The 17,403-nt window shown below is 38.3% G+C and overlaps 1 protein-coding gene across 1 annotated transcript in view; it reads left to right on the forward strand.

Moving 5' to 3' along the window:
- LOC145676073 (23 kDa integral membrane protein-like) overlaps nucleotides 1-15,716 on the forward strand; it is a 51,193-nt gene extending 35,477 nt beyond the window's left edge. The window contains exon 5 of the mRNA XM_081746938.1: nucleotides 14,992-15,716. Within this exon, the coding sequence (XP_081603064.1) occupies nucleotides 14,992-15,093 (102 nt within the window). The 3' untranslated portion in view covers nucleotides 15,094-15,716. The remainder of the gene's footprint in view (nucleotides 1-14,991) is intronic.
- The last annotated feature ends 1,687 nt before the right edge of the window (nucleotides 15,717-17,403 follow it).

The raw sequence follows: 17,403 nt of genomic DNA on the forward strand, positions 1-17,403 counted from the left end.
TGCCCCCAAAAAGTAACTGTTACTTTACTTCGAAAGTAACGCGTTACTTTTAGGTCTGAAACTTAGAATATGTGAACAAATGTTATCACTTCAATTTTCCGTACTACTATTACTATCGCTTTTATTATTATTATTATTATTATTATTATTATTATTATTATTGTTATTATTGCCCTTTCTGAATTGCTTTATGTAAATGCAAGGACACATTTTTACTTGACAGCTATAAGTTATGAATATTTTCATATAAGGTAACATTGGCTAAAATGCCATACTGCGTTACTCGTAGGGATGGGCTAGGGTAACCAGACGTACTGATTTTCGCAGTACAGTACTGTTTTTCAAAGAGCTGTCCTGCGTGTTGCGAAGATGTCTAGGAAATCGAGAAATATCCTTCTTCTTTAAAATGTCCTGCGAAATGTCCAGAGTTAATTTATTTGCAATATCTTAATGTTTCATTCTTTATTCACAATATTTTGTGATCAAACACACTCTTTTCCTGAATGATGAACCGCTGTGTTTTTTAACACTCCTCAGAAGACAAGGGATGGAGAACAATCAACAAACCATTTTTTACAATACATCGCTTTTACTGAGAAGGCCTTGTTGAGATATCGGTAAAGTAGGAAAGGTTTCTTATTGAACTTATGACAGTGATGCTAACCAAGTTAAATAGAAGTTCCTTTGTGCCGGTCTAAATTTTCTTTCATTTCTTAAAATAATACCACGCTTCGAAATTTATTATTATTATTATTATTATTATTATTATTATTATTATTATTATTATTATTATTATTATTATTATTATTATTATTATTATTATTTAGCCCAACACGAACTTTGACTGTACGTTCATAAAATAAACCAATTTGTTATTCATCAAAGCATTTGGAGTTGTGTTTAATTCCTTTAATAATTTTGTTCAGTGCTTCTTCTTAACAAAAATGTTCATTAACTTAAGGTTAACATTAATTGAAATAATGATATGCGTATTGCTGACGCAGTAAGATATCATATACAGTACTATTATACTTGTGTCCTACTTTTCGATTGTTAGAATGTGGTCATCCTAGGATGGGCACGAGTGAGTACGAGCGAGTATTCTTTGAAACTCGATTCGACTAAAAACAGACATCTTTGAACGCGATTCGAAAAATTTCCTCCAACTCGACTCGAATTCGGGTCGAGTCGAACCAAATCTGGTTTGTAGTTTCGAGTATTCTCTTCAAGTATCTTGCATAGACAATATAGGTTATCAATGATACTAGTACTACTACTAGTACAACTTTTATTATTATTATTAATAATAATAAATAATAATTATAATTATAATTATAACAACACTGTGTTTAAACATGAAAGAAACGCGGTCTGTGTTTGAATACTAAAAAACTAGTTGATTGCTAACCTCGGTAGTCGTGAATTCTAGGAGTCAAGGATATTGTTCACGAGCTTGTGAATTTGGGTTGAGGGTTTAGGTTGAGTATTCGGGCTCGAGCCAAACATTGTTAAAAGTTATAGGGCACTGGCCAAATATCTTCAAAACTGTTCGGCCCGGGTTTACAATTGTAAACAACTTGAGCAGCTGGGCTCACAGCTCACTCACTATGGACCCGAACCGAGAAGTGAGCCGAGCCAACAGCTCACCGAACCGTGTCAGCAAGAGCCTTCGGCCCAGATGAGCCGAACCGAGCAGATGGTTCATCCAACCAAGCCAGCTCGAGCCGATGGTTCACCCCAAGCGAGCCGGCTCGAGCCATCGGCTCAGTTATTACTTCCCAACTGAGCTTCTTATTAAAAAAGTCTCTTGTGTCTCGATATCGAGACGTGAAGACATGCGAGCATATTTCCTCTAGTGAGCAACATTGAAAGTATTCCATATTACTACTTAGCTTACATTTCTCATGGCTTTCGCTTTCTAGTGGAATCAGGCCATGATTTCAAAACGAGTTAAAACGTAATAATAATAATAATAATAATAATAATAATAATAATAATAATAATAATAATAATAATAATAATAATAATAATAATAATAATAATAATAATAAATATAAGTATTCCATACATATAGAAATGCTTTTGACCAAGCACACAAGAAATTATATTTTGTCCATTTAGCACTATCATTCTTTTGTCACTCACAATTATTAATATTCATATAGTAAATATCTTATAATTCTTATATTTTAAAATCAATTGACAGGGCTCTGATTGCTTTTATGAGAAATAAATCTTTGGTTTTATAGATCCTACGCAGTGGCGATGATCGTGCGTCGTTTCGGTCCTATGCCGTTTCGGTCCTGCGCCGTGTCGATCCTGTGCCGTGTCGATCCTGTGCCGTGTCGATCCTGTGCCGTTTCGTTCCTATGCCGTGTCGATCCTGTGCCGTTTCGGTCCTATGCCGTGTCGATCCTGTGCCGTGTCGGTCCTATGCCGTGTCGGCTCTATGCCGTTTCGATCGTACGTATTCTATGCATATAACTTGCACAGGCATAGAATCGACAGGAGTTTATAATTTGTAAGACCAAGATTAAACAGATAATAAAAATATTATTTTTTTAGGCACATGATTAAAAGTTAAATTATTTCAGAGCAGCGGCGTGAGAGCAAAACGGCACAGGATCGACACGGCATAGGATCGACACGGCATAGGACCGAAACGGCACAGGATCGACACGGCACAGGACCGAAACAGGTTTCTGAGCTGAATTGTCGGTCGTATGCCGTGTCGATCCTGTGCCGTGTCGATCCTGTGCCGCATCCCCCAATTATAAACAATACATCAAATAAAAGAACACCTCAAACAGTTTTTGCTTCAAGTGTTCGATGTGAGCTTCATTCGTCACATGGCACACATTGAGTCAATAGGCGAAAAAGGCCCATAAACTTTCCGCCATATGGCACAAAACATTCAATTCATACAGACGGTTGCACTGTAACTACAGATTCAGTCTTTGCAAAATTAAAACACACAAAGCTTTCTGGTCTCTAGTCTCCATCTTTGCTACTTGCTCTTTCTAACGGCAGACAGAGGAAACAATGCATGGCATGCGTGTGTTCAAAACTGTTTGAGTTATTCTTTCATTTGATAATGCTTATAATTGTAAGTTAATTGTAATAGATACTACAAAGTTTCAAAACCCTAATATTCATTTTGAAACACCCTGCATTACTTCAAATTATGTCATTCTATATTCATGTCTTGTATGTACACTCATGTCCAAAATTATTGTTCCATGTCTATAAATATGTTGTTCTAGGAATATAATTTGATAACGAATCCGCCTGGTATTTCTTATAATGTTAGTGTGTGTATAATCGGCAAAGACATGTATGTGGAAAATGTCATGTGAAAACAGCAGTAAATAAGAACAATAAAACGAAAATGAAACTTTCTTGTCCATTTAGCAACATTTTCTTTTACTCTTTCTCATTTTCGTATTTATAATTCTTTTCCTTTGAAATTTACCATAAATATACATTTTCAGATTATACACACAGCATCAGTATTAAAAGTACCCTGCAAAATCATTATCAAATTATATTCTTACAAGAAGACAGTTATAGATATGCGACAATCATTTTGGACATGAGTGTGCATATCATCGGGCCTGCCCTAGGCAATTTGTCGCCCGCGCAATGATGTAATTTGCCGCCTCCCTCTTTCTCCAGAAAGAACAAATCTTAAAAGTCACGATTTTAAGTATGCTACTAGGGTGCAGCGTTTTACCACTTTTCTCTCGGAATAAAATGTAATACCTGGCAAAAGTGGCCAATCTACATGGACATTTCAGGTATATAGTAGATTGGGGTGAATAGGGCCACTTTCAAGAAAATTACCTTGTACTGCTACAATTGGTGCTTTATTAAAGAACTTTTTACAGATTTATAATATACCATATCTCTACTATAAAGTTCACAAAAAATCATTTTCTTCAAAAATTGTATAATACTATAAAAATGTATATACAGGGTGGTCGTGCATGAATGTCGGAAAATTCGTGAGATGAATCTACAGGTAAAAACAAGCAAAAAATGTCATATGAACATTGGGTGAATGCGGCTTCGTTTGGACGCTAGAGGCGTCTGAAATGTCACCTTCCGAGGCGGCAATTTGCAATATCTCAAGAACGGAGAGAAATACGAATGTCGGGTCAAAACATATCAAAGGAAACCCCATCCGAAGAATCCAATTATGCATAAGTGGTGGCGAAACAGTGGCGGCGCTAGAGGGGGGCACAAAGAAAGTGAATGAAACATGGAGAAAAGTGAACAATTTACACTGAAAAATTGTAGGAGGGGATGTTACTTGGAATATGCAACAACAAATGTTAATGAACAAAGGCAACAACGGCTAGTCTGTAGGGACTTTATGGGAGGCGGATTGTAGGAATACACTATCTTCGTAATGGTGAGAAATAGGAATGTCGGGTCAAAAGATATCAAAGGAAATCCCATCCGAAGAATCCAATTATGTATAAGTGATGGTGAAACAGTGGCGGCGCCAGGGGAAACACAAAGAAAGTGAATGAAACATGGAGAAAAGTTGAAATTGGTGAAAACACAACTATTTGAAAGCAATCAGGAATCAAGGAATACAACTCTAGGTGTACTGTATGATACATGTCCGATGACAGAGGGCGCATAGCTACAGTAGGTGGAACAAGGGGGCGTGCAGAGCGTCGCGTAGTAGAGTTAGTTATAGGAGTAGTGAAAGCGTGGGTAACGAGAGCGTTCGCATCGAAGGTGGAGAGGACAGCACACAGTTCATTCGTGCTGAATGGGGCAATGACAGTAACAGCACAAGCGTTTTAGTGCTACACTCTACAGGCAGGGCAGTAATCCATGTGTATGTGAATGTGGTTTACTTTGTGTCGTGTGAAACAGTGTTGATGTTGACAAGTGCTATGCGTAATGCGCCACAATGAATAGGGTAGTATACACTAACGCCGAAATGGCAGATATGCATTTGATGTACGGCTTAGGGGAAGGTAATGCAGAAGAAGCACGTAGGTTATATGCGGAACGCTACCCAGATCGACAAATTCCAGCACCGGGGATGTTTATTCGTATTCATCAGCGATTGCGGGACACTGGGTCATTCCTTCCCAACACAGACATTCCGAGACGACGACGCGTTCGAACACCCCCCCTGGAAGAGAGGGTACTCCGACATGTGACCCGGAACCCGAGTATTAGTACCCGACGAATAGCAAGGCAGGAACACGTTTCGCATCAAGTCGTGCTAAGCATCTTGCATAGTAATAATCTCAGACCATACCACGTACAACGAACGCATGCGTTATACGATGGTGACTATGAAACCCGACGACGTTTCTGTCGTTGGTTATACCACCGCTGCCGTGTATCACCAGCCTTTCTAACACAGGTATTGTTCTCGGATGAGGCATTATTCACACGGGATGGCATCACAAATTTCCACAATGACCATCGATGGGCACTCAACAACCCGCATGCAATTGTAGAGACGAAGCATCAACAGCGTTTCCAATTGCATGTGTGGGCTGGTATTATTGGCGACAACGTTGTGGGACCACATTTCTTACCACAGCGATTGAACGCAATATCGTATCTCCAGTTTCTGACTCAGAATCTACCTATTCTGCTTGAAGATGTGCCACTGAGGACACGACAGTGTATGTGGTTTATGCATGATGGCGACCCTGCCCACTCATGTCACACCATTCGTGCATATCTGAACAAAACATTTCCACGCAGGTGGATAGGTCGTGGTGGAAGACAAGCATGGCCCCCACGTTCACCCGACCTGAATCCTCTAGATTTTTTCCTGTGGGGTTACGTGAAGAGTCTCGTGTATACACGGCCCCTGCATGATGTTGAAGATCTTCGCCAGCGTGTATGTGCTGCATTTGCCACATTACGGCAAACGCCAGCGATATTGGCACCAGTCAGACAATCCTTACGCCATCGTGTAACTGTCTGTCTCGAAGAACAAGGAGGACATATTGAACAGCTGCTATAGAATGGCATTATGTTGACCATGGTAAGTACTATACCTCTTGTTTTTACAGTACACTGGGTCTCATCTTCCATACGTGTTTTTTACGATCTGCACTTTTCATCACTAAGAGTGTTTAACAGTTTCTTTACAGCTCCCATGCGTCGCCACTGTTCCGCAGTACGTGTGCATAATTGTTTTTTTCGGATGGGATTTCCTTTGATATCTTTTCACCCGACATTCCTATTTCTCACCATTACAAAGGTAGTGTATTCCTACAATCCGCCTCCCATAAAGTCCCTACAGACTAGCCGTTGTTGCCTTTGTTCATTAACATTTGTTGTTGCATATTCCAAGTAACATCCCCTCCTACAATTTTTCAGTGTAAATTGTTCACTTTTCTCCATGTTTCATTCACTTTCTTTGTGCCCCCCTCTAGCGCCGCCACTGTTTCGCCACCACTTATGCATAATTGGATTCTTCGGATGGGGTTTCCTTTGATATGTTTTGACCCGACATTCGTATTTCTCTCCGTTCTTGAGATATTGCAAATTGCCGCCTCGGAAGGTGACATTTCAGACGCCTCTAGCGTCCAAACGAAGCCGCATTCACCCAATGTTCATATGACATTTTTTGCTTGTTTTTACCTGTAGATTCATCTCACGAATTTTCCGACATTCATGCACGACCACCCTGTATATACTCGCCTCGAATGGCCCTATTCATCCTAACATATCTGGGTGAATAGGGCCGTTCGTAAGGTGAATAGGGCCACATGTATTAAGTGGATTAAAACCACACACAATTGTAAAGTCGTACTAAAACATAGAATAGAATTCGTATACATAATATTTTAGAATAATAGAAGGTGTAAACGGTAGATTTACGTGCTTATAAAGTCATTTATTTATATTTGACGTTTCTTACTCTGCAGACCTTGAGTTGTTAGCGTTAATTTCTGCTTCCTTATTAGATATTTCAATTGTGCAACAGGACAAAAAAATTATACTGTTTCTTGTACGTCATCTGTGTTTAACGCTCATAATTTCCCATCTGAAATAAGAAAGAGAGACAAAAAATATCGAATTCTTATATCACCACTATGTATAAGACGATAGATAGGATGAATGGGTGGGGTGTGGTTGATGCATGCATTCGTACAAAATTTAAGTGGGAAAAAATCTTCGAGTTTTACTTCCCAAGGTTATGCAAGGTAGGCTAAAGGAGACGGGGATGATGCGAATTAATTAAATGTTGGAATGAAAAAAGTAGGAGTAAACAGGAAAACTCCGATAAAACCCATCTACACGGTGTTTGTCCACCACTTGGCGCGAGCTGGGATTCAACCAGGGACCCCACACACTGGAGGTGAACGTTCTGCCACTGAGCCATCGCAGCTCCCTAATCAAAAAGTATGGCCCTGTTCACCGTAACTAGATATGGTCCTATTCACCCTAATTGGTAATATATAGAAAAATGGGTTGGCAACCCTGTTTAGGTTCTTCCACGATTATCATGCTAGTCATAATATCTTGAGTGAACCTTGTTGAAGATAAGAAAATCAAACTTCTGCACTTCCAACAAAACTACATAGCGTAACAAGTAATAATACACGACAGAAGTATTAAAAATACGCTATTTTTCTTAACACTTGCATTCAATTGATGATGAAAGTTGCTCTGTAATACAATCAGCGTCCAGCATTCACTCAATCTAACTGCACGATGAACTTGTAGAGACTCACAGTGAAGACACGGCGTGGCATCCGCTTCGCTGCTTCTGTTCTATAAACAAGTAAGGTGAATAACGTAACGAGTGGCCCTATTCATCCGGTGGCCCTATTCCACCGAAGCTACCCTAGAGTTTTTTTCAAATCAGATATTATCTTCTGTGAGAACTATTGGCTCAAAGTTTCAAAATTTACCTGAAAATTACAAAAAATACCAAAATTTTAGTTATGTTAAAGTAAACATATTTTTTGTTAAATACATATCAGTTGCTATGAAAACTGACATTCAAGTATAAAAATGCCAGTTATGTGCCCTTGGGGGGAATAGGGGTGCCTCCTCTGGGGTCAGAAAAGGGGCAAATTCAGTACAGTTAAGCGGTTGTGCAGCTCCTCGCTCACCTGGTAATATAGCCTGGCCAAGTGACCCAGAGCCCACCAAGTAGAGGTGGCTGCACCTAGGGCCCCTCTGCTAGGCCTATCCAATCAACCAATCATATGTTAGGCCGGATGAACTGATCCGATTACTCACTGTCAAGAAAAATTGTTACAAATTGGGACTTCGATTGAAATTTAGACGCAGCTTGCCTAGAAAGTAAGGTTGACCTGATTATTCCGCCTCTAGCATCACTGGCACATACTCGGAAGGCTTCTTCAGTGACTAATTTCACTATCCGTCCTACTGCCACCGTGTGGCACGGTTGGACAGTGAAGGACCATTCTGGCACAGTGTTGTCAGGAAGTGAAAGTTTGACCATGAGCTGTTTGTTTGGTACCGTCCATAGAACTTACTGGTAGTACAGTTGTTGAAACATCAGTGCTTTCCCAAAAGATCATTGCAGTGTAATCGTTTGCCTCAAAATTCAGTCTGGGAATGATGTTATATCTAATGGAGTTATGGAGATTCCCTGCTTCGTATTCTCGAGCACTAAGAATCTTATGTAATGCATCTTGTCGGACAGCAAGTCGACCATCAGTCATCATGGCGAGAAGAAATTTTCTGGGAGTGCAAAGAATGCATTCGTCTGAATTAATGAACGGATTACAGCCTGGTATTCCTTTGGTAAGTGTCTAGACCTTGAATGGCCTCAAAGACGTGAGAGGACCATCAGCAATAGAAGACTATGTTCTGATACGGCATTGAATAACCACACAGACTCTAAGTATGAATGTCGCAATTTCTATTAATTTCTTGGTAAGTTTTTTGTTGCAATATACAATGTTAAAATTCTTTTTGCACTAGTCAATCAGCTAGCTTTGTTTAGTTTGCCAGGAAACATAGAAACAAGCTCTTCCGGGCATGTTCTGGAGTCAATGGCTAGAGATATCTGGAACAAGCATCTCAGGTCCTTACTGAGTTTTTTGTGCTCTTCTGGACTATGATGAAGTAAGTCACATTTTATTGGTTTGAATAACAACACTGAAAGCTTTCTCACAGTTAGATAGTTTTGAAACTATGGGACGTGTGTAAGAAGAGGGGCTTGAATAAGAGCCGTAAATATGCGTGAAGAGAGCTCGGAGCAGCAGTTCATTAAAATGCAAAAGACAAATGGCCCATTGCATAGGTTTTCCTATTAGTTCCTCTAATTTTCGAAGAACAACTCCATTCCAAGCATGTTAGTGTATGTTCCATCACACCCAAGAACCTCAACTTTATCAAAGCCAACTCTGAGTTAGTTAATGATGTATTCGAAAATAGCTCTGGTCTCGTCAGGTGCAGAGCCAGAGGATGGTGTCACGTGACCAACGTATTGAGAGTTACGTTTAGCCACAAGTGATAAGTGCTCTTCTCTAACGATGACTGTGTGTGTTTTAGTGTCATCCCTTCTATCATCAAAATATAGGATTTTAATGGGATAATCATTTCTAGAACTTTCTTTTAAATTCCGAGCAAGTTTAAGTTTCGCACGCCTTATTTTGTTCCTGTCTACAGTTAAAGCAGATGTTATGTCGCTAGATTTTTGAGAAGTTATAATTCCAGCCTTTGAAGCTGCCTGAAGTACAGTTGATATATGTGCCGCAGCCCTCTCGCTTACATTGCATCTCTGAGCAATCATAATAGTTTCAGTCAAATCTACGAAAGTCGTTCCCAAAGTAATGCATCCTTTTTTTTTATGGAAACTAATGGAGATACATAACTAACAACAGCACAGCTAAACAGAACAATAATTCAGCTACAGACTCATTTTTCCACATAGTTCTCACCATTTGTTATGTACTTTTGCCAACGATGAACCAGAGCTTGCATGTCGCGCTTGTAAAAATCAGCATTCCATGGACTTTCTTCTGGATTTCGGCTCGTAGTGATAACACCACGTATTATCTCCAGTGACGATGCTATCCAAAAAATTGTCACGTTCATCTTCATATTGGTACAGCAGGTCCCAAAGGAAAAGGCAAGGACGAAAAAAGTTGTAGAAACGCTTAATTGTACTGAATTTACCCTCTTTTCCGGCCCCCGAGGAGACACTCCTATCCTCCCCAAGGGCATATAACTGGCATTTTGAGACTGGAATGTCAGTTTTCATAGCATCTGGCATGTATAAACCCAAAAATATGTTTACTTTAACATAACAAAAAAATGAACAATTTTGGTATTTTTGTAATTTTCAGTGGAATTTTGAAACTTTGATGCGATAGTTCTCACAGAAGATATTATCTGATTTGAAAAACAATCTATACCTGAAATGTCCATGTGGATTGGCCACTTTTGCCAGGTATTACATTTCGTTCCGACCCACCCTAGTATGCTACTCCAGCATGAACAACGAAAGGGAAGGAAACTACACCCACACTCAGAAAGGCTTATATACTTACTACAAATACAATATTGTTGTGTCTGTTTTTTTCTTTAAATATTAATCTATTATGTTAGTGAAAGATAAAGCAAATACATCTGAAAGATGGTAATCCATTTTATAGAATTCAATATCAAGTTTCAATCTCAACATATCAGTTTGCAATTATAGTGCAACTAGCTCTTTTACCTTTATTTCTTGATTTTCCTTCTACATCTGTTATTTATTTATTTTTTTTTAAAGTTTTTCCACCTTCAATGATAACGATCCTATTTGCGACAAAGACAAGAGAAGCTCTGCTAACTAACCAAAGGGGGCAGGCATTCGAGAATTGAGTTCCTGTATTTGACAACAATCAAGCAGTTTATTCTGGGATTTATTTTACCATTTGCTTTAGCACTGATCATGAGACTTGAACTAATGAGACCTAAACATAATTTATGAATGTAGTATTCAAATAGAAGGTCAGCTTAGTGAATTTAGCTACCATGATCATGAAGTCTGTCTCCAACAAGAAATATTTATTTTAAATAAAATACTTATGACAGATATTGCAGCCCCGTGGAAATGCACGTGTTGCACATGTGATAGAGCCAGCAATGCATATCATATATCAAGTCGACAAATTATTTATATATGCTATTCAGAAAAATATTAGTAGGCAAATTAGTTTTAGTTTTTACCTTTAGACAAGTTATTTGAGTTTTATACTGTTCGTTATATTATTTTCGTACTTATTAAAGGCCTACTTTCACGAAAAAATAATGTTTATTTCTACTTTTATTTCTTCGTAGATATTGGTGAAACAATACAGAAACCCGGATTCTTAGTAGGTACACTACTCATATAAATTGTAAAATATTTGTACCGCATCAGTTTCTAGTGTTTAATTTATGTTGCATTTTATGGTAATTATACCTACATAAAAATACTTCAGACTTAAATGACGTAAGATACATTACAAATGACTATTTGAAAAAAAACGAAATTTAGAAAAAAACGAGAGGCAATGTTTTTTTTAAAAAAAAACGTACATTTCTGAAAAAAACGAACGTTTTTTTTTCTATTTACAACACTAACTAGAAGGGACTGGTACCATGAACTTCTGCTGCATGATGACTGGGGAAACGGGGGATCTATTCGCTTTGATCTACCGTTTTTCTCCGCACATGTGGAACGAGAAACAAGTGGAGAAACAGTCATCTTTATTTTTGAGTTTTTGGGACACTCACAGATGTCGCTGACTGTATCAATGACCCAAGGATGTTATAAATAGAGGATCTGTCCATATGCATCTTCATCCCATTAAATCGATGAAGCCAAAAAACAACCGAGCATCGGCACGTCTGATTGGCTACTCTCGTTTCTGCCATCGTCTGATTGGCTACTTTCGTTTCCACCATGATTGTTGGCTCAAAACATTGCGATCCTATTGGGCGGAGTGGGCAGAGTAGGGGTGGCGAAACTGTGACGTATAGCTTCAAGATTTTGTTGTAAAGGCAGATCCTCTATTTTATAAGATCCTTGCAATGACCGGAAGAATTGTTTTATTTGGAGGGAAATTTTGCAAAGGTAATCGGGAATTTTCATTAGCTTGGGACGGAACATTTGCTGTTACAAAACCGACAACTACGGGTTTTTCTTATTGTAGTTCAGCAGAAGGCTACACAGTGGCTCAATAGTAGAGGGCTTATCTGTTATGCGTGGGGTTCATGATTCGATTCCCAGCCAGGTAACTTTGTGTTGGACAACAGCATGTTCGTCGGTTTTCTCGACGTACTTCCGTTTCCTTCCACATTCTCATTCCACCAATTCTTCCACATCCCTTTCCCTTAGCCTAAAAGAGCATAGTCGTCGCACGTTAAATGAACATTTTATTTTCATTTCTTTGTTTAGTTCAGCAACAGCGTATCTACGAGGTATGGCAATTACATAACGAGACTGGTGTCATAAATGTGATGTATTGCAAAGAAGGTTACAATTGACTGTTATTCCCTTCAATATACTCCCCTTCCCTATCTATACACCGCTGCATACGTGCCTTCCATTGTTCAAAGCAATGCTGTAGGTCATCAGATGTCACCCTGCTCAACAACTCTGCCGTTTTTCGTTTCACCTCTTCTACGACTGAAAAGGTGTTCCCTTCAATGCACTTTTCACTTTTGGGAATAGATAAAAGTTACAGGGAGCCAGGTCTGGAGAATACGGAGGACGGTCGAGCACAGGAATGCGCATGGGTGCTAAAAAGTGCTTCACAGAAAGGGCATTATGGGCAGGCGCATTGTCTTAGAGGAGGATCCATGCATCGTTCTTCCACAAATCCAATCTCTTCTTCATTATTCTTTCCCTCAGCTTGATTAGAACTTCTTTGTAGTAGGTCTAATTCACCGTTTGACCCTGAGGCTCCCATTCAGTCATGATGATATCCCTGATATCGAAAAAAACGATGAGCATTACCTTCACTTTCAACTTGCTCATTCGTGCTTTTTACATTCTTGGCAATGTGGGAGTCTTCCAGTGCATGGATTGACGCTTAGTCTCGGAGTCACACTGAAAAATCCATGTTTCATCACATGTGATGACACGTGTTAGCAAGTCTGGTTCTGCTTTGAGTCGTTCCATGACGTCGGTCACAGCAAATGGTCTTTCGAATGTCTTTTTGTTCCTGAGAGAGGTTTTTCGGGATAATTTTTGCACAAACTTTTGTCCTATTTAAGTTGTCATGCATAATTTCTCTTACTGTCTCTTTGTTAATGTTCGTCATGTCTGGGATCATCCGAATACTCACAAGGGAACATCTTATATTGATAGTAGCATTTCGCGCTCGAAGAGTGAGTAATCGATAGAGCAGGGGTGCCCACAAGGGGGGCTATGACGCAAACTGCGTCATAGAAATATTTGGGGGGTTAAAAATCTATATAAATATGTTTGAGGGGGTGTAAAAATTAATCGAATTTTTTTTTTCATGGAAGAACACCTACGGATAGACAATTGAGGGGGGGTGCGTTGTGGACATGAGGGGGGCACCACTGGATAGAGGACTGAAAAAAGGGAGAAATCCAAATTTATACGGGCGACACCCAAAAACACAGGAGATACAGAGGAAAGAAGAAGCAATAATAATGTGCAGATAGTAATGTAAAATAGACATTGACATAGAAATACCTAAAAAAGGAGTAAAGTCATCAAAAGAAGACTTGCACAATAGTATTGTAAGCAAACATTGTACCCACAGACGTGCTCAATAACGTCAGAGGTAATGCAGTGTTTCCAACTGAGCACAAAATAAACTTTTGTGCAACGACACGGGGCACAAATGATAACATATATAAAATCTAATTATAATAAGTAACATATCTGTGAATTCCGGATGAACACGTGTTGCCAACTTGTGAAGATAGCCCTGTATGAAGTCCAAAGGTATAGCATCGCACATGTAGAAGAGTACGTACAGTACACGAGTCTAACTAGTGGAAACCAAAATATGTCTTATGTATAGCTACTGAGCATCATTGCCCTATTATGGTAAAATATCATAAGAATACTCTCAGTAATTACCAACAATTTAGTTGAAATATTTTCCTACAGAGTAAGAAACCACAAATAAAAAAATAAAAGAGAAGAACTTTCGCGGAACGTAAGAAATAAAGTTTCTATAATACTAAATTTCATTGTCCTCTGTTGACGAAGATTAAAAACATTTAAAGAAGCTACCCGCAAATCAAGTATATGAATATTGTGTGAAAGCAATAATGCTAATTAAATGATCACTGAAGTTATAATTCGTGCGTAATACGCAATAGAATGCGATATTTCTTGAGAGCAACACTGCCAAATAAAGGGTTAACTCAATACTGTAACTATTTCCATGAATTACTTGTGCCAGGTACGAATTGGGGGACGTGATGGTCAGGAGTTTTCCATATTCTGTAGTCATATTGTTTCGCTGAGTCTTTGTATATGGTTTTGTTTCAATAGACCACGATACACATTTTATATTTTCTTAATAAATAACAACTTTTAGTGGCTTATTCAACAGTCTCTCTTTCATCAACAGAATATCTGAAATTACACAAACGCAATGTAACTACAAACTTTGGTAACGACGAAGTACATAGAATAAATTTTAAGTAGCCTCTTTTTCAACAACAACGTACCTCAAATAACACAAATTGTACGTGAGTACAAGCTTTGATAACAACTGATAGGATAGGATAAAATTGAGTTTTCTCTCTCTTCCATCAACAAACTATCTAAAAATATACAAATAAAATGTGAGTGCAAACTTTAATAATGAGTGAGACATAGGACAAATTTGATTAGCATATTCAATCAATTGTCGTTGTAGTAATTTTTCTAAAGAGACTATTGAGACTAATTTTTCAAATATTTATTCTAAAGAGACTTTATGGATACAATAAATTTTGACAAAACTGTCTAAAACACATATTAATTATTCGATCTCTTCTCTTTTCTCCATTTAGATTCTGGGAATAGTTTTGGCCTGCTGTTTGGCATCAGTGATTGCTAAAGAAGATGATGTTTTACCAAGATTTCCCAACTCAAAGAAACCAGATTTCAGTTAAAAAAGAAAAGGCTCAAATTAGCTCTATCGCTTTGTATGAGTTTACAAAAGCGTGCCCATCGAATTTTTATGCAAATCACATATTTCATTTGCTTGTATAGTTAATTTGTTAATACCTTGTGTGGAAAAATGTACATAAACTTTAAGTGAATTCAAATATTTTTATCGAACCTATAAATGTACATTTTAGAAGAATTGTACAATCTTAGCAACCATCTCTCTTTAAAAAGTCCTACACTCTTATCCATAAACAGAAATACATGACTTGAGAATCTTTATCGACTATTTAAAATATTCTGTTTCCAGTCAAAATAAATGAATTATTCTAAGTATGATTCTCGATACCTCCCTTCCTTAAAAAAAAAGAGTTTAGAAGTATGTCACGGTTTGGAAACAAGATTGCACATGTGCCGTTGTTAAAGGCGTATATAAAAGTTCAGCAGGCCACATTGCAATAGTGTAACAACCCACTTTGTGGCATTCGTTACGGTGATTTTCTTTTGTCTAGTTTTGTTATATTTATTTGTTTTGTTATTCTGTTTTCTATTTTCAACGTATAATCCACCATTTTGTGTTACCTTCGATTCTGTGTCACATTTGGCATAATAAACATTTAACCTGAGACTCATGACTATTTTATGTTCCACTAAACGTAATCTATGCCCGAAATTTTGTATATTCTACTAGCACAAAATGATTAGGGTTCTACATTTAATATATGAAGAAAAAGAAATCTTTGATTAAAGAATATATACACAGTCGAAGAATATATATAAAGAATATATAATCGGTATCATCGATTACGATTGGAATAAGCACGTGCCCATCGTGATTGGACCGCCGAATAATGGCACAACGGTAGCCTACATAGATAAATCACGATTTGTTTTCATCACAAAGTTGTCCGGGTCAGAAACCATTGTCTTCCAGAGGAACAACTGCTTGATACATGCAGAGTAGGATGACGACAGGCCGGTGGTAGCTGCATTATGATTTAGGAAACCCCAACATGATCATCCGTAATAATGGGTATGGGTGTGACGACTTCTAGCTATCGGAACATCGCTGATCATGTACACTCATTCATGTGGGCCAGGTGCCAATGCTGGTAATAGCATCTTTCAGCAAGACAACGCTCCTTGTCACAACATTGTACTGCAGTGGTCTGAGGAGACTGGTGATTTTTTTAATTGGTGCAATTGCTCCCAAACTCATCCGAATTTAACCCAATTGAATACCTTTGAGATGTCATTGAACGTCAGGTCCGAGCTAATCGTAGAGCTCACAGGAATTAGGTGAGTTGTATATATATATATATACCGGTATATGGTGCTCCATGCCTTCAGCTACCTACCAAGGCCTCATTTCTTCTATGACAACCCCCATTGCTGTTGTCCTGAGAGCTAAATGTGGACATACCAGATATTAGGTAGGTCATAACGTTTTGGCTGGCCAATCTATATGAAGTGTATGTTTTGCTTTTTATTAAATTAAAAAAATAAATAAAGAGGTACACTTCACGTCATAGGAAAGTGAAATCTCTTTTATTTCTGTAGCTCTAATAAATTGCCTTTTTTTTCCCCAATGCATGAATGTACTATATATAAGATGTTGAAAATGTCATTGTTAAATATTCAATGAAAATTCTTTCACGAGTGAGATAATAATTCGATTTCGCAGCTAAAAATGTTAACTTAATTGGCCTCTAATCTTTATACCTTCTAATTACGAACTATGAACAACTCTGCCGTAAACGTCGCCGATACCTGGTGGCACACTTGCCGGTAAATATCGATCGTCGATATTGAGACATGTCGAAGGATTGCCGCTATGTGCCACTGACGGCAGGCTTTCGTACGATCGAAACAGATATCTAGAATCGCGGTGTTAAAGTTACCACCGCGTAGCAACGAGGATTTCATTTTGGCCCGCGCCCCTTTGATTCGTAGCAGAGAATCGCGAAGGGACCAATACGAATTATAGCCAATCATGTGCATGCGGTTATTATTATATATTATATTTTCCTGACGAATTCTTCTTAAAGTGAGCTCCGGGGGTCAAGAGTAACTCTTCTGATACATCTACATTATGAAGTGAAAAATCTTGAGATGAGTGTGTATAATTGTATGAATTTACATGACAACTGTCGCCGATCATTTGAATGTGAATATGGGTAAACCGGGTTTTATCTGATCCCCGAACAGTTATCGTCGAATATACAGGAGCACTGTGATTGGACAAATGAGAAGACCTCGATGATTTATCCCTCTACAAGCCAGGTTACCTGCATCCCCTCCGTAGCGAAATTCCT

Source organism: Thermobia domestica, chromosome 18 (assembly GCF_964235325.1).
Source record: "Thermobia domestica chromosome 18, izTheDome1.hap1.1, whole genome shotgun sequence".
NCBI classification, from domain to species: domain Eukaryota; kingdom Metazoa; phylum Arthropoda; class Insecta; order Zygentoma; family Lepismatidae; genus Thermobia; species Thermobia domestica.